General features: G+C 43.1%; 1 protein-coding gene across 2 annotated transcripts in view; it reads left to right on the forward strand.

Annotated features, from left to right (window-relative positions):
- Positions 1-21,573, forward strand: part of ENO4 (enolase 4) — a 57,443-nt gene extending 35,870 nt beyond the window's left edge. Inside the window, exons 7-13 of one of the 2 annotated variants that reach the window (XM_089658793.1) lie at positions 2,392-2,460; positions 5,203-5,367; positions 5,514-5,639; positions 8,048-8,234; positions 17,397-17,464; positions 18,522-18,639; positions 20,854-21,573. In XM_089658793.1, the coding sequence (XP_089514919.1) occupies positions 2,392-2,460; positions 5,203-5,367; positions 5,514-5,639; positions 8,048-8,234; positions 17,397-17,464; positions 18,522-18,639; positions 20,854-20,930 (810 nt within the window). In that variant the 3' untranslated portion in view covers positions 20,931-21,573. Of the gene's footprint in view, positions 1-2,391; positions 2,461-5,199; positions 5,368-5,513; positions 5,640-8,047; positions 8,235-17,396; positions 17,465-18,521; positions 18,640-20,853 lie in introns of both variants that reach the window. The other variant, XM_089658792.1, reaches the window with a different exon arrangement.
- Positions 21,574-22,897: the final 1,324 nt, after the last annotated feature.

The raw sequence follows: 22,897 nt of genomic DNA on the forward strand, positions 1-22,897 counted from the left end.
CCACTTATATTTTTCCCTACCTGGTTCCTCCTTTTCAATATGCAAATGAAGTTTTTCAATAAAACCTTTCCATTTTTTAATTTCATACCTTATTTTGGATCCCATGATGTCATTACTGGGTCTCTGTTCTCTAGGCAATGCAGGCAGATCATGACTGGAGGGAGGGGCTGGGGGAGCTATGTACATAGCTTCCTCAAAACATCACAGCATCCTGCCTTCTTTCACTCAAGAGCACTCTGCACTGATGCAAGCAGTGGACTGGCTCCTGGGATTATGCAAATATTAACCACTTGCAGCTCAGTGACATACCAGTATGTATTGAGATGTTATACTGGGTTGATGGCTGCGGCTGCCATCACCCTCCCCGTATTGTTTTTTCAGTCGGTGGTCTGCTTTCTTCTAAAAGCAATCCTAATTAGCCACTGGATTTCATTTACAAGCTAATTGGGGAACCGGCACAGCCCCGGTCATCTCTATGGTCTAAGAAACCGGAAGCAATGAGCATTTTGTCACCTCTAGTATCACCAGTTGTAAACTAACCATTAGTGGTTTGAAAAAAGCATCAGATTATGCTGATCTGTGTACGATCCTGATCTGTGTACGATCCTGATCTGCGTACGATCCTGATCTGCGTACGATCCTGAAGCTTTTAGGAACAGAGGAGAGATCTGGGGTCTAATGGAAATGTCATTGCCTATTGCTATCACACTGGATATTTACTGCATTCCTTGTGATAACAATAACAGTGATCCAAAAAAATTTAAGGGACAGTGTAAAAATTTTGAAAAACCTTTATTTTAAAGTGCCCCTCCGTGCTCACACACAAAGAATCCCGCACACATATGTAAACGGAGATCCCACCATACGTGTGAGGTATCACTGCGAACGTCAGATCGAGGGCAGTAATTTAAGCACCAGACCTCCTGTGTACATCTTAAGTCATAACCTGTAAAGGCTTTTAAAGCATAGCCTATGGATAACAGAATGCATGTAGTTTGTAGCTGTTGCACAGGCATACATAATTTTAAAACTTGACATGTTTGGTATCTATTTACTCGGCGTAACTGAGTAGTAAATTGTGTTTTTGTGCACTGAAATTAAAGTGCATTTTTCCACCAAAAAATTTTGCTTGAAAAACTGTTGCGCAAATACCGTTGGACATAAAAAATTGCAACACCCAACATTTTATTCACTAGGGCCTCTGCTTTAAAATAAAATATATGTTTGGGGGGTCTAAGCAATTTTTTGTAGCACAGAATACTGATTTTACATGTAAACAGAGAGTGTGAACAAAGGCTTGCTCTTCTTGTGATTAGACTGACATCCACCCATCAATGCATTTTAAAGAGTGGTCGTTTCCAAAAAGGCTGCATTTGCATTCAGACTGGCCTAGGTATCACCTAAATGTGATGCTAAGACTCTGATTTACAGAAATTAAATTGGTTCTAAAGGCTCAAGGTTTTTTACCTTCATGCATTCTATGCATGAAGGTAAAAAACCTTCTGTATGCAGCATCACCCCTGGCTATCCCAGTACTCACTTTTCTCATTGGCGGAGACAGAAGCTGGAGCCAGGGAGCCAATGAGAAGGGAGAGGAGGCAGGGCCCAAATGCAGCTTCGTGTGAATGAACACATGAAGCAGTGGGTGCCCCCATAGCAATGCTTGCTGTGGGGGCACCCAACAGGAGGGAGTGGCAGGGACAGCCTGCGGGGGACACGAGAAGAGGAAGATCCAGGCTGCTCAGTGCAAAACCACTGCACACATCAGGTAAGTTTAGACAAGTTTATTTTTTCTTAAATAAAAAATAAACCTTTAGACTCACTTTTAAATCCAATGAATGAAAGGGAGTGTCTGACTGGGGAGGAAGATGATGGAGCTAGATGATATAGGACATCCTGCAGCTAGGAAATAAGAAGAGCTCTACTGAACTTGCTGCAGCTTCTAATGCACATTATGAGAAGCTCACAGTGTGCAGTGAAATCAGTAAGTAATTTCAGTCCATGACAGGAGCCAGTACAACTGTGCAAGATGGAAGAGAAGGTTAGAGTTCAGATTTAAAATGAGTTACATATACTAATATAAAAAAAAAACAAAACCCTTCGCTATGCTAGGAGGGGCACCATGACTGCATCTGTTTTTATAGAACATTTCTGTATTTCTAAGCCAGGAAGAGGGGGCTTTGGGGTTCGGCTACATCTGTGGAGTACACCTTTTATGACATACCGTCACTATTAGATGTTTGGGTGGACTTCCAGTTCCAGGATGACCTGAGGAAATCTTTATTCTGCTTCTATGTATCTGGCACTTGTAGTTCCTCCAGGGCTGTTGAGTGCAGCAAGTCTGTTGTCTTGAATAATGTGTTTCTGACACACTGTGGTCTTTCTCTGCAGGCCGTGGACTTGGCCTTGTCCCTTCAGGCACAGATAATAAAGCAGACGGACGCTATAAGTAAGAATGTGGTGAGTACATAGAACTCTCCTCCTATGGGCCCAGCCCCTCAATTGCTCCTGGGGTTCAGCTCTTCTTATTTCCATTCCCAATAATTGTACGAGATAACACCAGCTGATGAGGTGTGCCACTGTCTGACCTTTCCAAAAGAATGATGTCATAGCCCTCATAGTGATGTCATTCTGCACACTTTGGATCTCCATATTGCGAAACATTTATTTTACCTTAGAAAGACTGACAAGAGAGTTCCTGGAAAAAAGAACGGACATTAGTGGGCAGCACAGTAGCTTAGTGGTTAGCACTTCTGCTTGGCAGCACTAGGGTTTCCTCCAGGTACTCTGTTTCCTCCCACACTCCAAAAGACGTGTTCATAGATTAGTTGGCTCCTGTCTAAATTGGCCCTAGTGTATGTACAGGTGCATCTCAGTAAGTTAGAATATCACCAAAAAGTTCATTTACCTCAGTAATTCAATTGAGAAAGTGAAACTCATATATTATATAGATTCATTACACACAAAGTGATATACTTGAAGCATTTCTTTCTTTTAATTTTGATGATTATGACTTACAGCTAGTGAAAACCCAAAATTCAGTATCTCAGAAAATTAGAATATTACATAAAGCAAACCAAAAAAAAATATTTTTAATATAGAGATGTTGGTTTACTGAAAAGTGTGTCCACATGCAGTACAGAATGCACTCAATACTTGGTCAGAGTTTGTTTTGCATGAATTACTGCATCAATGCGGAGTGGCATGGAGGCGATCAGCCTGTGGCACTGCTGAGGTGTTATGGAAGTCCAGGTTGCTTTGATAGCGGCCTTCAGCTCATCTGCATTGTTAGGTCTGGTGTCTCATCTTCCTCCTAACAATACCCCACAGATTCTGGATGGGGTTTAGGTCAGGTGAGTTTGCTGGCCAATCAAGCACAGTGATACCATGACCATTAAAACAGGTATTGGTACTTTTGGCAGTGTGGGCAGGTGCCAAGTCCTGCTGGAAAATGAAACCGGCATTTCCATAAAGCTGGTCAGCAGAGGGAAGCATGAAGTGCTCTAGAATATCCTGCTAGAGGGCTGCGCTGACTTTGGACTTGATAAAACACAGTGGACCAACACCAGCAGATGACATGGCTCCCCAAATCATCACTGGCTGTGGAAACCTCACACTGGACCTCATGCAACTTGGATTCTGTGCCTCTACACTCTTCCTGCAGACTCTGGGACCTTGATTTCCAAATAAATACAAAAATTACTTTCATCCAAAAAGAGGACTTTTGACCACTGAGCAACAGTCCAGTCCTTTTTCTCCTTAGCCCAGGTAAGATGCTTATGTTGTTGTCTTTGGTTCAGGAGTGGCTTGACACAAGGAATGCGTCTGTGTGTGTTGGCTCTTGAAGCACTTACACAGCTGTTCTCCACTCCTTGTGAATCTCCCCCAAATTCTTGAATGGCCTTTGGTTCACAACCCTCTCAAGGCTGCGGTTATCCCTGTTGCTTGTGCAACTTTTTCTACCACACTTTCCTTCCACTCAACCTTCCATTTTTATGCTTGGATACAGCACTCTGTGAACAGCCAGCTTCTTTAGCAATGACCTTTTGTGACTTACCCTCCTTGTGGAGTGTCAATGACTGTCTTCTGGGCAACTGTCAAGACAGCAGTCTTCCCCATGATTGTGTAAACTACCGAACCAGACTGAGAGACCATTTAAAGGCTCAGGAAACCTTTACTCAGCTAATTACCTCAAAACACATGTAGAGTGTGACAGTCTACAATACTGAACCTTTTCACAATATTCTAATTTTCTGATATACAAAAAAAGATTTTCTTAGTTTTGGTTATAACATTTTTTTAAATAAGTAATTTTTCTCCTTCACTGACAGTGCATGAGCAGAGCTGACAAACTGCAATCTTCAGAGTAGACATCTAGTCCCCTGATTATCAGTGCTGTCTTTCAGTGCCTCCTCATCAACGCACATCCGTGAAGGAGAAAAATTACTTATTTAAAAAAATGTTATAACCAAAACTAAGAAAACCTTTAAAAACCCAGCAGTGATTAAATGCCACCAAAAGAAACCTGCATGTGTCTCAAAAAAATATAAAAATGTCATATGGGTGAATGACAGTTACACAGTCATGCAACAAAGTGCGACAGCGCTGAAAGCTGAAAATTAGCCTGGCAGGTAGGGGATGAAAGTGCCTGGTAGACAAGTGGTTAACTATGACGCTAAGCTCAAAAACATGGGAACCTCAAACTAGCAGGAAAAAAAGTTCAAAACTAACCTTTGGAAGTATTTTACCAAAAGAGTAGTTGATGCTTGGAATAGACGTCCAGGAAAGGTGATGAGTCTGCAACTGTAAGATTTAAACATGCTTAGGACAAACGGAGAGATATTAGAAAAAAAAAAAAGTTTTCTGCTGTCACTCGTGTGTTTCTTTGCCCCCACCTATACAATGTTGCCCTTAGCGTGTTTTATGTCTGACGGTGCAGATGCTTCTCTTGAACCTGGAATGATGCACACTGATAAAACATTCTGATGAATCTTCCCAAACAATCAAATATTTTCTCTTATTCTTGGCTGCAATTCCACATAAGTGAATCCATTGTAGCAGTGTTCCATCACCTCGTAGAAGTAAACACATCATTTGTGAAATGTCAAGATCCTGTTAGGCCCTTAGTGGGGGGAGGAAGAGGTGATGCGCTTTTGTGTTTTAACAGCTTTTTTTTTTTTTTTCTCTGCTTAATTCCAGCAGTCGGGTATTAAGAGCGTGTCTGCACTGGGCTGTCTGGTATTAGCAGGTGACCGCATAGATCAACCTCTGGATTTAATGCAGGAAGCCTGTGAACAGCTTGGCCTAGAACTGGGAACAGACGTCTACTTAGCCATAAATTGCGCAGCCCACGAACTAATGGACTACGTAAGTAGCCGATCGCTTTGCCTAATTGAAAGTGTTTGCAGATTTTATTTTTGTTAAATTTGGCTTCCCTTTAGCATCGTTGACCTCTGTCCTTATTACACACATTCTCTGCAAAACACATTTTCCTCATTTCCATCTCGTCTTAGAACAAAGGCAAATATGAAATCATAAGTGGCGCATGGAAGAGTCCCGAGGAGATGGTGGATGTATACGTGGATATCATTAGCCGGCATCCCGCTGTCATAGCGTTAGTGGACCCTCTGAGGAAGGAGGTAAGCCTCTCCTTAAAGGCTCTACACTCATTTCCTTCAGCCACAAATTATAATCCGTAAGATTACTAGTGCTGACCGACTGTAACATCCCTTCTAAATACTGGCCAATGTCCCATGTGAACATACGGGGGTCGTTCAAGTCAAACTGGGAGATTTGAGGTTTTTTTTGTTTTTTTTTTTAAAGAACAAATTTTAAGGAGTGTAAACTGCATTTATTTGTTTTACATACTCCCCTGCTACATTTATACACTTATCCCAGCATTTAACTAATGCCTGGAAAGGTTCAGCATAGAAAGATTTGTCAGTATGCCTGAACCATCCTAGGACAGCCTGCTTCACTTTGTCATCATTGTGTTCCACAGAAAGATTCGTCTCTTGTGCAATTTAACAACAGGTTATGCATCGATTTTCCAGGATCAGGCTTTCCACACGCTGAATGTTCACAGGAATGACTGCTGTGGGCTGGGAACTACCATGGCCAGGATCATCACTGATGGATGTTTGGCCATGTTTGAAACTTTTACACCATTCAGATGTCTTACTGCGGCTGAGCGTCTCATCACTGTGCTGTGCTAGAAGTGTTCTGTAGATATCCGTGGGTTTTACGCCTTCATTCACAAGAAACCTCATCACCACACACTGTCCCATGCATGCAGTAACATTGTTGTCTGCCATCTTGATTAATGATCTCTGGACTGGCCCGCGACTACGCCGCTTATCAGTAATAGGACACACTTGCCCCTTATTACTGCACATAGTACCAGCGCGCTACCATCCCTTTTTATACCTGTAAAATTAGAAATCCCAGTTTGACTTGAATGCTCCTCGTACAGTATTTCTATAGAGAATCCTTAATTTTATTTGTAGGTACATCAACCTATAAGATAACCTTCCCAATGTAACAAACACTATATATAGGCAAAAGTCTGTGAACCCCCGGCCATCACACCTATAGGAGCTTGTCACACATCCCTTTCCAAAACTATGGCCATCAATATGGAGTTTGAGTCCATGTTAGTAAAGTCTAAATATACAGCATCCAGAAGACACATTAAAAGAGAAGTAGAGGCAAAGCTCTTTGGGCTGTACTTCTCCTGTGGATCATAGGAGTGCAGTTCATTCTGCACTCCGGTGACTTGTTTGCAGCCGACAGCAAGCTGAAAGCTGTTGGCTGACGTCACTCAGCCTGTCCAGGCTGGGGAAAGATACGGACTTCAAAGTTGAGATCCACCCCATAGTCTGGAGCGGCACCTGGCTCAGCTTCTCAGCGATCTACTGAGAGCCTGAGCCAGCCGCTCCCTCCCCCTCCACAGCCCAGCGCTCCAGTAAGCGCTGATGGGACAGAGCAGACAGCAGTGATTGACAGTCACTGCTCTCTGCTCACAGTGGCCGCACACTTAGAGCTGGCGGGGGACCAATGCTGCATCCACCTAGGTAAGTATAATTTGAGGGGAAAAAAAAAAAAGACCATACTTCTCTTTTAATATACCATCATTAAAATCTTCAAAAAGATGCAGTTCTTGAAGTGAGAGAACTAAATCTTTACTGTCTCGAGATTTAAGATATATGGTGACCGCCCCCCTGAAGTGCAGGCAATAAGACAAGCCTTAGATGATGCATTTTTCTGGTTGGTGGAAAGAAAATTGACTGATTGTGTTGATGGGGGGAATCCCTCCCGCAGCGCTATTGTGTTGATGGGGGGAATCCCTCCCGCAGCGCTATTATGTTCTGACGACAGTATGTGCATGTCAAAAATCCAACAGGCTGGTTGTACTGAAGTCAATTGATGGATCGACTTCAGTATGGCCATAGCTGGATTTAATCTCAGCTGGTCCCTGCTGAATGGGCCGAGATTTGATCCATCTATGGCCAGTTGACCTCAAAGGAAATGAGGTAATTAAATGCCTGATATATAAAAGACACCTAGGTCATGCCTGGCAGATGTCCTCTAGATCCTCTTATTAGATGCCGCTGGGAAGATGCAGAGGTAAAACTCAGTTTAACATATACCATAGAGTTTGCCGTCACATGAGTATCCCAAAAATGAACGAGAAACTCCAGCAGTACAAAGATTAGCATACACTTTTATTTAAAAAGTAAAGTAAAATTGCCAGCCAACTATGCATAAAACATTAGCGCCCAATGTGAGCCAACAGGGTGTGAGATCAGTACCCAAAAGCTCTGCCCTACGTTTTTAGCCTGAAGACTTCTTTCAGACATTTATAGAATGTTTGCTGGAGATGACATGACTGTCTTTAATGTGACAAACATTATCCAACCTCTTTCCTTAATCTAGAGTTTCCTCTCTTTGCGACTATAACAGCCTCCACTCATCTGGAAAATATCAGATATGGGTGAAGTTGGCTGATGAAGGTGCAGAATATTCAGACTTGTTTGTGTTTGCCCAGGATATTGCACAGTGGGAGACTCTGGGGAAAACTGTGGGCTCCAGATGTTATCTAATCGCAGATGTTGCAGCAAGAACCAAGTCCAGCCTGCCATGTGGTGACCCTATCCAATGTTCTGGAGCCATCCTCAAATACACCAACCAGACAACAATTACTGACCTGCTGACAGGGATCCAGCTAATGGAAGGTGAGAAAAGACCACCCACTGAAAGTGATATGTGGAAATGTGTTTAATGTCAGGTAACTCCCAATAGGAGATGGAGGATTGTTTTTCTGGTACCAAAGAGCTTTATTGAAAGAGTATTCTTACAAAGTAAGAACATAAAGCATATATAAAAGGTATGAGCCCACACAGCGGCTAGTCAGAAAACAGTAACTGTAAGAAAAACATAAGAAAGGTTATACTCTATATGATAACAATATAGCAGCAACCAAAGGTTACAGGGATACATCACTGGGAAAAGATCATGGAACCTGGTCTCGGAGGTAGATATCAAATAGTTAATAAAAGAGAGAGTGGGACTTGAAAACACTGGTCAGGAAGAATGAGAATAAAATTAGAATTATGTAGAAAAAAGAAAAGGGGGTGTCTGGGTGTTGTAAGGGGATATTTTGACCCAGTAATGTAAAGGAGAAGTTACTTAAGAGGAAAGAAAGGCCCTTAGGTCACAGGTAAAAATGACCCTCTGGTGAGTCACACCAAATAAAGACACTGGAAGAGCAAGAAAGGAAAATAAAAAGTGTGTGGGGGGGGGGGGGGGGGTGATTTCACCATGGGGTAGCAGCAGGGGAAACAAGTAGAAGGAAGTCTGGTGTGCAAGAGTCAAAGATGAAGCAATCGTGCTGTGAAGCAAGAGACCAGGATGGTAAGAAATTTGTCATGCTTGTCTTCCAATATTGCTGTCAATTTTTTGTTAACAAGGAATTCTTGGGAGTCTGGATTTAATCTCCTCGAAGTGGAGACCCGGCGTCCTCCACGCACAGGCTATGGTCTCTTTTGTAGCCATAAAGATAAACGCAATCAGAGCATGAGATTGCCGGGGAGCTTCAGCTGTCTTTATGTAGGAGGGCCTCTCCGGGTGAGGACCTTGTAAGACTTTTCAAGGGCCTGTATATTGCAGTAGCATTTTGAAACTGTTTTCCATACAGGAAACCTTAGTTCTTGAGGACTGGGTGCCTACAAGTCCTTTTCCCATTGAGCCCAATAGGTGTGTAGAGATTCAGAAATGTGGTTTCGGAGGGCTTTATAAATGGAGAACAAGGTTCCCTTTGTAGTAGCAGATGATTTATAGAGGAATTCAAAACTGGTCAAAGTTCTTGGAGAGGTGGCGTTGCGTATTAGAGGTCTGATAAAGTGGGATAGCGAAACAGCTCGTTTGAGGGAATACGGTTGGGTACCTGAAATTGTGCAAACGTATGCAAGCCTTTTGCCACCAGCATTGAATATATGGTGGTAAAACCATGGGTAATCCTCCATCTAAAGGCGGCTCTATCCATTGACCCCGGAGGAAATAGAAGGCAGTCAAATTTCTTTTAACAAGGGTAGGTGGGGGGACATTAGGCCGGCTGAGAACTTACAAGAGTCCCAAATCTGTAGTGTATGGGATAGGATTGAGAGATTTAGGCCGTATAGATGGAGGAAGCCAAATGATTAAGGACAACAGTATGGGATGTACATCTAAAACGTCCAGCATAGCCCACAATGGGAGGTTGCATCCCGAGAAATATTGTATCAGAGTTGTAATTTGGGCAACCACATGGTAGTATTGAATATGTGGGATTCCCAGGTCACCTCGAATTCTAGAGATCTATGGTGGACGAGGGTGCATATCCCTACGCACTAACTGGCCAATTGATGAATCTAAAATATAACCTTTATTCAGATATATATAAAATGTATGCTCAGCTGTAATTAATGCAAAAAAGGAAAGGGGGGGGGGGGGGGGGGAGTAAATACCATGTGCATTCAAAAAGTGTTCCCAAAGGAAAAAAAAAAGAAAAACTGTATATGTTTCGCTCCAAGAAACGGAGCTCTGTTTTTTGGAGTGAAACCTGTAGAGTTTTTCTTTTTTCTTTGGGAGCACTTTTTGAATGCACATGGTATTTACTCCTCATCCCCCCCCCTTTTTTGGAGAGGTTTGTACTGCATTTTAAAGTGCATCATTTGCATTCCTCAAGAGAGTGAGGTATTTTTGACTGGCTATGGTGATGTATGGGGCTTGTCCATGAGAGGCTGACATTTAGGCCTGTGGATGAGTGTACCCGTATTACATATCTGTAGCAAGACAGATTATACTAGCTAATTAGTTTTATCCATGGGGTAACTCCATTTCATTAATCGAGATTATATATTCAAGCTGATGATCAAACTACAGTGTTTCTTTTTATGCCGTCACTTCTAAAAACGGTATGGTATTTGATTTGGTCTGGTGTTATTAACCATTTGGATGTAATAATTGCAATGGTATCCAGTCATATTGTTGTGTGCAGTACATTCCACTCCAATAGGCATTAATTACAGCTGAGCATACATTTTATATATATCTGAATAAAGGTTATATTTTAGATTCATTAATTGACTAGATGGTGCGTAGGGATACACATCCTCGTCCTGCATATATTTGTTATTTGCCAAAGATGATGATTTACAGTTAGGGCTTAGTTTAACACCTCGAATTCTAGGACAGAAGAGTAAATGTCTAGATAGGCTGGGGCGTCCCGATGCCCAACTAAAATTTAAGAGTTGTCTTTGCGATATGCATAAAATATGGGAAGGTATGCAAATTGCAAGGACATGGAAGGGATAAAGCAGTTTTGGCGAATAGGATATTTTAATGGCATGGACCCGAATGAACCAGGAAAGACACGTGGTGTTCCAGGAGCAAAGTATTGCTTGCAGTTGGTGGAGTCATGGTAGGATATTAGCTTGGTAAAGGGAATCATATGTAGGAGTTGGGAAGATCCCCAAGTACGGCAGTGTGCGGAACCACTGAAAAGGGAAATGAGCCTGGGCTGCTGGGGGCAAGGAAACATTAATCGCCATAGATTGCACATGATTCACACATAAGCCAGAGAGTTCTGCAACGTGTTTAAGGAGCACTTGTGAGTTCGGGAGGGATATAAGTGGTGACGTTAATATAGCAAGATGTTATCCACAAAAAGAGTGGTTTTATATTGGATTCCAGTCAATTCCAGGCCTTTGATATCTTGGTGCAGCCGGATACAAATGGCCAGGGACTCGAGCGCCAAAATAAAAAAAAAAAGAGGGGGGGGAACCCATGGCAGGTTCCTCCTTGTATGGGGAACTGAGTAGATTGTATTCCATGATACTGAACTATCACTGATGGAGTACTATATAAAGTGGAAATCCACTTCAGGAAGCCTTCTGCTAGAACCCAACGCTGTAGGGCCATGCGTAAGTATACCCAAGATAGTGTGTCAAATGCTTTGTTCATGAAGCATCAGTTCCTGGGAGCGTCGGTGGGCAAAATGACTAAGCAAAATTGTTTGACTTATATTGTTGGAAGCCTGGCATTGGGGCATAAAGCCCACTTGGTCTTTATGGATTACCATGGATATTATACAATTCAACCTAGTAGCCAGGGTCTTTGTTAGGATTTTAATATCTATGTTGAGTAGTGAGATGGGGTGATAATTTGCCAGGCTTAGGGATCATTACTATATGTGCTTTGAACCTTTCAGACAGTTGGCCGTCATGTTTAAGTTGGTAAAAAGTCTGAGTTAGGATAGGGGCCATTATATCAATAAACTTCTTATAAAAAGGGCTGTAAAGCCATCTGGTCCCGCTCGCTTATGGGGCTTCAGTTCCATAATAGGGTGTCAAATCTCATTCTCAGTGAGATCTGCGTGCAAAATGGATCGTTGATCAGTGGTTATTTCTGGAAGAGGCGTCTTATGTAAAAGAAAAAAAAATAAAAATCAGAGATAACCTCTGTGGGAGTCTCTCACATACCTGCATGTAGTTTAGCTAGATGAAATTGAAATTCATCCACTATATGAGAAGGATTGAATGTACGTAAGTGTGTCATTGTCTTTAAGGTATAAAAATGTAGCTTAGGAACAAACGACTGGAGTCGACTGGCTAACATGGTACCTATGTTATTACCGTTTGCATTAAACTTTTGATGTGGCCAACGAACTTGGGGTTCTGCCTCATCTGTCAGGCAAAGATTAAGGTCTGTGCGCAGCTTGTTCGACACGTTGCACTTTACACACGGAAGGAGATTGTTTGAAAAGTAGTGTCACTCTCTCCAGGTCCCACTCTAGAGTGGCTTTATGCTGCAAGCGTTCCCTTCAATGTAGGGAGGATAATTGAATATGGCCCCGAATCACCGCTTTATAAGCCTCCCATAATGTCATAAGGGAAGCACCTGAATGCCTATTGTTTTGAAAGTAGTCTAGAGAATGGCTTTTGATGTCCTCCACTATATGAGAGAAAGATAACAGGGAGTCATTGAGAAACCACGCTGGAGCACGAGGACATTGTAAAGATACTTTACAACATGCCAAAACAGGGTCATGGTCCGACCAAGATAGTGTGTGGATCTGAGTTGGAGCAAGTTGCAGCTAGAAAGGTTAGAGTCACAAAAATACGGTCTATTCTTGAATTACTATTATGATGAGAGGCATGGGTGAAATCTTTGGAGGAGGGATGAAATTCCCACCACACATCCACAAGGTTATGGGTTTTGTGTATATTTGCGAAGAGGAAGAGGCAGTGCGGGAGATTTGTCTAACATTGGGTTTAGAACCATGTTGGAATCTCCACAAAGCAGCAAATGACCTTTTTGATGGGATTGCAGCACTGACAGAAGATGAGAGAGAGCACGTCTGCCTGGTTTGGTGCATAAGGTCCACTTCAGCATCGTAGAGAGTCCCAACTAAGAGGTGAATTGTTTTTCCTCCTCAAATATGAATCAGCAATCTCCCTGGTAAGCACCTGTGTACAGTCTTAGGATGGGGGTCACATAATCCTCGGGATCATTTCCAGCAGACAAAATCAATACTGACAGTGACCTCACACTGGGAAGGGGCTGTTTCAAAGACAGGTGTGAGGAAATGCTCAGACAGATAATATCGGGAATAGGAAAATCACTGACCTACCAATTTTATCCTGGAGACATCTCAACTGCCCCAAAAAAAGAAAATGCCAAATTTAACCCTAAGACCACTTTCATATACTTCATGCCAGCTGCATTCCTTTTAACAGTGGTGTAGCTTTTATCGCATCACCCTGTGTGATGCAGCCTTCCCCTTGTGCTACAATATAGGTGGAAAAGGCTGCAGTAGTGCGAGAGGAAGGGTGGGGCTGGAACCAAGGAACACACTAGCTGCACTTTCTCAGGGTCCTTCAGAAGAGATTTAGGCAACAGGTCAGTTAGAACAAAGAAGGATCACTCACCAATTTGGTAACATTTTTCTGAATGCAGTGACAAGTGCAGTCAGGACATGTTATATATGTGGCAAATCCAGTAAGGTGAGGGATAACTGGAAGAATCTGCAATCCACAGAGATAATTGCATGCACATTATTGAATTCACAAAGCTACAACACATGTTCTATTTGTATCAGTCATGGGACTTGCTCCCAGCCCTGAAAATAGGATTTTTGTACTGACCAAAATATACTTTTCTTGGGGCACACATTGGTTTCTGTGCAGAGTTGCATCAGATTTTGCACTCTCTAGTCTCAGTAAATCCACCAATCAGCTTCCAGGTTTTGTTAAAGCTTAAATGAATAAGCTGAAGTTAGAAACTGGTGCAGCTGTGCATGGTAGCCAGTGTCTGAGTGCTCCAGTTTTAGTAAATCTTCCCCCAAAGTTTTTACATTTCAGGTTATACAGCCACTGGCAGAAATAGTGTCCAGCCTCGGATAACCCCTCCCACTACCAGCATGCCTCAGTTTTTTTTACAAAGCTGTACCGAGAACATGATCATAACCAAAGAGGAGTAGGACTTCAATGAACTCCAAGAAAAAGATTTTATGGTCAGTACAAAAGTCCTGTTTTCTTTCTCAGCTGTTGAGGTATACAAGGAGTCTTATCTTTGGGACATCCAAAAGCAGTCCAACTGAGGGGTGGGCAACACAGCAAACAATTACTAAAAGGTCCATGAAAACAGAAAACTGGAGTGCCTGCAGGTCTAGAGCCATCAGCAGTTTATGCCCAAAGTCAGCATCAGAGGAGGCCGACACATGCACCTGGTGGCACTTAGAGAACATGTAACCAGAAGACCAGATGGCAGTCTTACCGTTGGAAGTCCTGGGCTTCAACATCACCTTCCTATGCAAAATGATAAAGGGTTTTTTGCAGGATAAGAATGCCAATTCAGACACATCACAGAAGTGATGGCTACAAGAAATATCATCTGGTGGGTGAGAGTAAAAAGAGGAAGGAACAGGTTCAAACATGGTTTCTGAAGTGCAGAGAGAAGCAGATTCAGGTCTTATGAAGTCAGGAACAGCTACATGGGAGACCTCCTGTACAACAGGGGAGTGACAGGTCAATGGTCCCTGAGACAGGATAGATCTTACCCAAGATGTTAGACTAAATGCTGGTTCATTCCCTGCTTCTGGAAGGAGATGCTTTGTGATATTTAGAATCTCTTAGGGTGGAAGACCCAGGACTCACATCAAGTGAAGGATTTCTTCCATGTCCTTTGATAGACCTTACAGGAAGTAGACATTCTAGCTTTGAGCGCTGTAGGTATCGCAGGCTAAAGCAAGATGGCAAATCAGCCCTAGAAATAGAATATCCATACAATCTGGCAGTGCCCACAGAGCATCTACCAGGAGTCTTACTAGGTGAGAATAATACATCAGCCTGGGCCAGTACAGAGCAAAAAGAATCACAGGAATGCCCTCCATTTTGAGCATGTGAAACAGATAAGGAAGACGTTTTAGGGGAGGTAATGCATAAACTGTGTACGCTGATCTCACAGAGCATTCATGGTTTCCACTAGAGCAGTGTTTCTCAACTCCAGTCCTCATGGACCCCCAACAGGTCATGTTTTCAGGATTTCCCTCAGATGAAACAGCTGTGGTAATTACTAAGGCAGTGAAACTGATCAAATCACCTGTGCAAAATAATGGAAATCCTGAAAACATGACCTGTTGGGGGTCCATGAGGACTGGAATTGAGAAACACTGCACTAGAGGATCCCTATACCTGAAGAAACCCCACCTGCAGCATAGGTTCTGGAACACCTGAAGGGCCCACTACCCTGATTCCAAGTACTGCCAGCTTAGGAAATCTGCTTGCCAATTGTCTACACCTGCTTGGAATGTACATGGCACCAGCACAATGGTGAGATTAGGAGGCAAAGGTTCAGGATGGCCTAGTTTGTTTTTTTTTGTTTGCCATTGTCCAATCCTCCTGTAGGTGGCAGTATAACCTGAACATTACAGACTTGCCATGTCCCTCAAAGGACAAGAAAGAAATTATTATGGATTAGTAAATTGAGGCTTTTGCCTGGAATAAATTAGGTGGACCCCCTGACTGATCCTTCAGACAGTGCAAGGCATTCAGTGGTGAATGATAAAGCATGGATAGTTGTCATTCTGTAGCTGCTTTTTTTGCTCCATTCACTTTGTCATAAGTGTATAGTTCCATATTTCTGTTCAGCAATACATACCCCTGCCTTATTATATACCCAAGTTGGACCATATTACCCAGGTTTGGGGGGGGCTGTGCAGAGTCCGCAGTTTTTGCATCTTCTCTATCCTTTTGCGCTGTGGACTACTATTGATCATTGCCACACTGATGGCCATTTGTGCTGTTTCCTTAATATAAGCTGTGTAATCGCTTTGTCCGCCAACCATGCAGTAAAAAGAAAGAAAAGGGATTTTCTGTATTCCTTCTCTGATTGGGAAACTACATCACCCACAGTCGGAGCACAGGCACTCACAGATATAATCCGTGTACAGTCCAGGCACCAGAGCCTTGGGCATTAGAATGGTTATTTGGGGCACTCCTAATCTCTGGGTGGATGACTTGTGCCTTTTTACAAGAAGACACCACACACTCATGCTGGCAGATTGTGAAATAAAGTTTTAAAGTAGAACTACAGGCAAAACTGTTTTTTTTTTTCCATTTTAGATAGAGCAACAGAGGGTTATAACCCCTCTCAGATTTATTTTTTGCTATCTGTGTCCCAGTGCAGAGATTTCCCTTCACTTCCTGTCCCATAGCCAAACAGGAAGTGAGAGGAAATTAATGGAATTCCTTGGGGACCCAGGGCACCAGAACTAGTGTCCCCATTGGAAGATTTCTCCACTATTACTCTTCCGGGGACAACCCAAAATTTTGGATTTTCTTTTGCTTTCACAGTCAGCCCAAGTTCACATTATGCAGTGCGGGACACCGCATGTAATTCGCACAGGAATTGCACCGCATTCCTGTGCGAATTATATGGAAATGTATGTGCGGTGCAATTTGAGCCATACATTTTGGATGGCTCAAATCACATTGCATCAAAAATGTGCAGGACCCTTTTTTAAATCCGCACCTGAATGGCATTGTATGGGTGTTTTACGATCTGTTTCGGGGTGTCATTAATTTAACATTGATACCCCCACCAGATCGCATGAACGTGATGCGATTGCAATGCGGTGCGGGAAATGCACAGGATTCGCAGTGTTTCTCGCACTACATTGGTGTGAACCCGGGCTCAATGATAATGGTAAATAGGACAGAATCTATCTAAGGGGGGCACAGACAAGCATTCAAATCCATCTCCACTTTGTCCAAAATTAAAAAACTTGTGCCTTTAGTTATAGTTTAAATGAAAGTTGAGCTAGAGTGGAAATTTCTGTTTTCCTGGAGTTGTGCTTTAAACATGTCATAACTTTATATTTACATAAAAGGGATACATTACATATATGTGAAGTACAATCTGACACTGGGAAAATAGTACCTCATACACAAGAACCCCCGCCGGTGTCCCGGCCTCATACTTGAAGCTGCCTACCCCCCCACTCACCCCTCCAGTGTCCACATCTCATACAAGTAGACTTTGCTGTCCCAAACTCATACATGAGGTCCTTGGTGATTCTATCTCATACCCAAGGCCATCTCATAGTCAAGCCCTCCCTGTGTCCCTATCTCATATACAGGGCCTCAGGTGTCCCCATCTCATAGCCCAAGCTACTTTAACCCCCCCCCCCCCGTGTCCCCACCTCATACACAAGGTCCCCCCATGGCTCCCTCTCATACATGTAGCCCCTAATGTCCCCATCTCTGTCTACTAAACCTCACAAGGAGCACCCCATTATTTTTGTATCTGACCATAAACTGTGTCCAATTTTCAATGGTACCTTTCTGTTTTTGCAGGAGAGAAACGAGTGACTGTTCTAGGATGTCCACATGAAGAGTGTTCAGGGAGCAGCGTGGTGGATCTGGTATGGTTCTATACAGAGTACCTGTAGGGGGTGCTCACTGTTTCGGGGGATGTCTGAACAGTGAGAACATTATTCCGCATCAGAAGGGCCCTAGAATGTTATGGAATGTGGCTGGGCCTGATCTCTGCACAATTCTGCTCTCCAGGCAGACAGGAGAACATTTCATAAGCCAGTCACTTCCCTCACCGCCCTCAACAATTAAAATACGAGTTCCCTGCCCTGGGTCTCCAGTCTGCTGTGGCCCGAGTTCCATCTATCTGTCTCATCCCATCTCTACCAGATTTGGCCCTGGTGAGAGTATGTACTTGTACATGTGTCTGCGTGTAATACACAAGCTGTATACAATAGAGGTGTGCGCAGCGCTTTCATCTCTGTGTGCTACACACAGGCTGCATAGAGTACACGTCTTTCTTGTGATGGGTTGTGTTTCATGCATAGGCTGTAAAGATGTACACAGGTGAACACTGCTCTTTGTTCTGGTTGTGTGGTAGACACAGGCTGTAGAGATGTACAGAGGTGAACACTGCTCTCTGTTCGGGTTGTGTGGTAGACACAGGCTGCAGAGGTGTACACAGGTGAACACTGCTCTCTGTTCGGGTTGTGTGGTAGACACAGGCTGCAGAGGTGTACACTGCTCTCTGTTCGGGTTGTGTGGTAGACACAGGCTGCAGAGGTGTACACAGGTGAACACTGCTCTCTGTTCGGGTTGTGTGGTAGACACAGGCTGCAGAGGTGTACACTGCTCTCTGTTCGGGTTGTGTGGTAGACACAGGCTGCAGAGGTGTACACAGGTGAACACTGATCTCTGTTCGGGTTGTGTGGTAGACACAGGCTGCAGAGGTGTACACTGCTCTCTGTTCGGGTTGTGTGGTAGACACAGGCTGCAGAGATGTACAGAGGTGAACACTGCTCTCTGTTCTGGTTGTGTGGTAGACACAGGCTGCAGAGATGTACACAGGTGAACACTGCTCTCTGTTCTGATTGTGTGGTAGACATAGGCTGTAGAGATGTATAGAAGTGTACATGGTCCCTTCTAATGTCATTCTCTTCTCTGCAGGCCGTGGCGATCGGTGCACAGTTCATCAAGTTGGGAGGTCTGCTCCGAGGAGAGAGGACAGCCAAGTATAACCGTCTACTGGCCATAGAGGAGGAGCTGGCGCAGAGCGGGATGCTGGGTAATAATGAGCCCCATTCTCCATGCCCTCTGCACACAGTACAATCAGCGGGAGACGGTCAGCAAATAGAGTCTGATTGTGTCTACACAACAGCCACTACCTGAATGTCACAGCTTGCCTTGTAGCACGTCACCCAGGGCCTACAGCTGTCCTCCCCCGCTTCAGTCCTCATATTTTATGACATACATGGGACTAAATACTTCCACTGTCAGGTTTGTTTACATCCTTCTGTGTGTTGCTGTGTTTTTTTCCCAACAAAAATTCTACTAAGACCCAGTTGGCATACAGATGTGTTCAAAATAATAGCAGTCCAACATCAGTAACCTGATCAATCACTGTTTGATATAAATTATATTTCTACATGGAAACTAATTTACTAGTAGGTGTAATAGAAAACCAAAAGACATGACATGTATGCTGCTGATTCTGTGTAATTGAATCATTAATTGAAATGGACATGTTCAAAATAATAGCAGTGTGGAGTTCAATTAGTGAGGTCATTCATTCTGTGAAAAAACAGGTGGCAATCAGCAAATGTTAGAAATGCACGGTGACCAGCATGTACATCTGAAAATCTGGGTAAAATGGGTTGTTCCAGACATTGTTCAGAAGAACAGCGTACTTTGATTAAAAAGTTGATTGGAGAGGGGAAAACATAGAAAGAAGTACAGAAAATGATAGGCTGCTCAGCTAAAATGATCGCAAATGCTTAAAACGGCAACCAAAACTAGAAAGACGTGGAAGAAAAATGGTCAATTGGATCGAAGAATAGGCAAAATGGCAAATGATCAGCTCCAGCGTGATCAATGAAGGTGTAAAGTTCCCTGTGAGTACTGGAACAATTAGAAGACGCCTATGTGCAGCCAAGCTATCGGCACAAAGCCCTCACAGTATTGTTGAAATAAATGACGTGCTGAAGAGGTTACAATTTGCCAAAGAGCACACTGACTGGCCTAAAGAGAAATGGCGCAACATTTTGTGGACTGATGAAAGCAAGATTGTTCTTTTTGGGTCTAGTGGCCGGAGACAGCTTGTCAGACGGCCCCAAAAACTGAATTCAAGCCACAGTACACTGAAGACAGTGAAGCATGGTGGTGCAAGCATCATGATATGGGGATGTTTCTCATACTACGGTGTTGGACCTATTTATCGCATACCAGGGATCATGGATCAGTTTGAATACATCAGAATACTTGAAGAGGTTATGTTGCCTTATACCAAAGAGGAAATACCCTTTAATTGGGTGTTTCAACAAGACAACGACCCCAAACACACCAGTAAGGGAACAGCATCTTGTTTCCAGACCAACAAGATTAAAGTTATGGAGTGGCCAGCCCAATCCCCGGACCCTAATCCAATAGAAAACTTGTGGGGTGCAGTTTCTGAGGTAAAACCAAGAAATGCAGAGGAATTGTGGAATGTAGTCCAATCATCCTGGGCTGGAATACCTGTTCACAGGGGCCAGAAGTTGGTTGACTCCATGCAACACAGATGTGAAGCAGTTCTCAGAAACAGTGCGACTACAACCAAATATTAGTTCAGTGATTCACAGAAAAGCTACATTTTCAGTTTATACAGTTAGGGTTTGAGTTTGTAAAGAATAATGCAGACACTGCTATTTTTTGAACAGCCTAATATTCCTTTTTCTTCACTTTCTGTAAAGTAATAACAAATTTGAAACATTTTTCTTCATGTTTTGATTTGGAATAAATCTTGTAGTGTTCCCAATGCATTTGTGTGTATAGAAATAAAAGCTATTATAAGGATTTGGAGCTTTACTCGCTTTTTTAAACACACTGCTATTATTTTGAACAGAACCGTATTTGCGAATTGGATGCGTTTTTGAAACGCATCTGATTCTCATGACAAGTAAACCAAAAGCCTTTTCTATGGAGCCAGTTATATATGTGCGTGCCGGCTGTAGTGCGATTTGTAAAAGAGTCCTGTGCCATTTTCAGCCCAGTTCAGGTGCGATTTCCAATGCCATACAGTTCACAATTCGCATTGGAATCGCACCTGAATCACTAAACAAAATCGCCCCAGACTCTTTTCAAGCCTGTGAAACCAGGCTAAACTCCACCCTAAAAGATGGCACAATCCATCATTTCCACCAGAGAGAATCTGGAGGAGGATGCACATTAATTGTATTGGTAATAATTGAAGAGGAATTATTTTCTGGTTATATATTGTTGGTATTTCTTTCTCCCTTTCCAGACTCATGCTCTGCATTTGACTTCCCCATCATCTGGAGTGAATCTCAGACCTCAGAGGATACCAGGCCATCAACATGACACCCTGACCTCCAGTATCTACCCACCACCCCCAGAGTATCACTGTCTGTGCCATACAGCGCTAGGGCCCATGCCAGGATCATACAGTATAAACAATGAAAATGAAAAATGAATTCTGTCTCAATGCCAACCACACAGGAAGATGCAGCACAAAACATCCTGGCCTCACTGCATCAATAAACGCTACTAAAATGTGAAAGGAAACAATCTGATTGGATAGCGGGCCTCCAGGGGTCTGTACCTCCAGAGCAGTGATAATATATCAGTGGCCAGATTTTTTTTTTTAACTGCAAATGATTAATAACATCCCTAATATACACAGTGGGGTTTCCTAAAACTTTATCTAAACCCATTTGTAATATATTACAGTTTACCAATCCTTAATTGTGTCTGCATTTGTGTTCTTTTGCAGGCTTTTTTCCCTTTATTTTTGATCTGGCCAGTAACACACTTCCCCTCTTAGGGTAGTTCCACTCCTTTGGGCAGCAGCATTGTCAGTCTGTAGAGAGGGTGGTGGTGTTGGATGCACAGGCAGATTTAGCTTGACCTAACAAATTAAAGATCAACTCCAGGTAACACTTCTTAAGCAGCTTTTTGGGATAAAAGTTTTAAATAAATGAATAAAAGCTGACCATTGTAAGAACCCCTGTCAGTGGTAGATGGCTTGGCTCAATCCTCTAATTGCCTTCTTTGCTGGACAGCTTGGTCTGTTAAAGGAAGCTGGAAAATAAGACTCAAGGTAAAAATAAAGGACATAAAAGCCTAAAAAACAAACCTGAATGCAACCATCATATCTAAGGAATAGTAAGCTGCAATATATTAAAGGTTTGTTTTTACAGCATGCCCCTCTCATACAGACCCTGCTGGTGGGCCCCATACCTCTATTTCCAGCTCCACTCCTCAACTACCATTTCTGTAAGATTTATACAACTTATGATAGATAGCAAATACTGGACAATTGTGTGCATCCCTGCACTGGTATATCTTTTCTTCACTGGTGTCTTTGTGCCTGAGTATCACCCCAACCCCCCCCCCCCCCCCCGAATCGGGATTTTGAAACCCTTGCATATATTTCCCCCTGAAATAAATATTTATCTCCCTGTAGTAAATGTCCCCTCAGTAACTGACTTACATATTCTACTCCGTGAATATATTGGTCTCCTCAGTGTGTGAGGGCCCCCCTGAGCACATCTTCCCCCAGTTCCCCGTGGACAGCCTGTGCTCTGCAGCATACAATATATAATTCACAATCCATTGGTTGATATAAATACAAATGAGTACTTACCACAGTCACCTACCTGTGTGCAACAAACCACCACTTCACTAGAAATACTTGCCATTAAAGGGGTCCCCCACTCGTAGGATTGCCTGGGCTTGTTTCTGCCTCTTCAAAATTTGCATTAAATGGAGCCCTTGTTCTTTCAGCCGTGACTTTCCTCGCACAGAGACGATTGCTTCCTCTGCATAGAAACATGCTATCTGGGAGGATGGAGATGGGAGCTGTAGGATGGGGATGACACAAAACTCCGGGAACTTCAAGGTTTTATGTAACAGAAATGGGTGGATCTCCTCTTCCAGTGTACCAAATACAAACCTCAAACATTTACATCATGACATGAAACACTGCAACACAGAACTACACAGGGAACACATGAAGCACAATACAGCGGCACACCCAAGGGACGCAACATACTGCCACACAGACACATGACAACACACCAGCCCACAGACACATGACAACACACAGACACATGACAACACACCAGCCCACAGACACATTACAACACACAGACACATGACAACACACCAGCCCACAGACACATTACAACACACAGACACATGACAACACACCAGCACACAGACCAATGACGACACACCAGCACACAGACACATGACAACACACCAGCACACAGACACATGACAACACACCAGCCCACAGACACATGACAACACACCAGCACACAGAC

This window comes from Staurois parvus, unplaced genomic scaffold, assembly GCF_062004578.1.
Source record: "Staurois parvus isolate SC_StPar_1 unplaced genomic scaffold, SC_StPar_1.0 ptg001095l, whole genome shotgun sequence".
In the NCBI taxonomy this organism is placed as follows: domain Eukaryota; kingdom Metazoa; phylum Chordata; class Amphibia; order Anura; family Ranidae; genus Staurois; species Staurois parvus.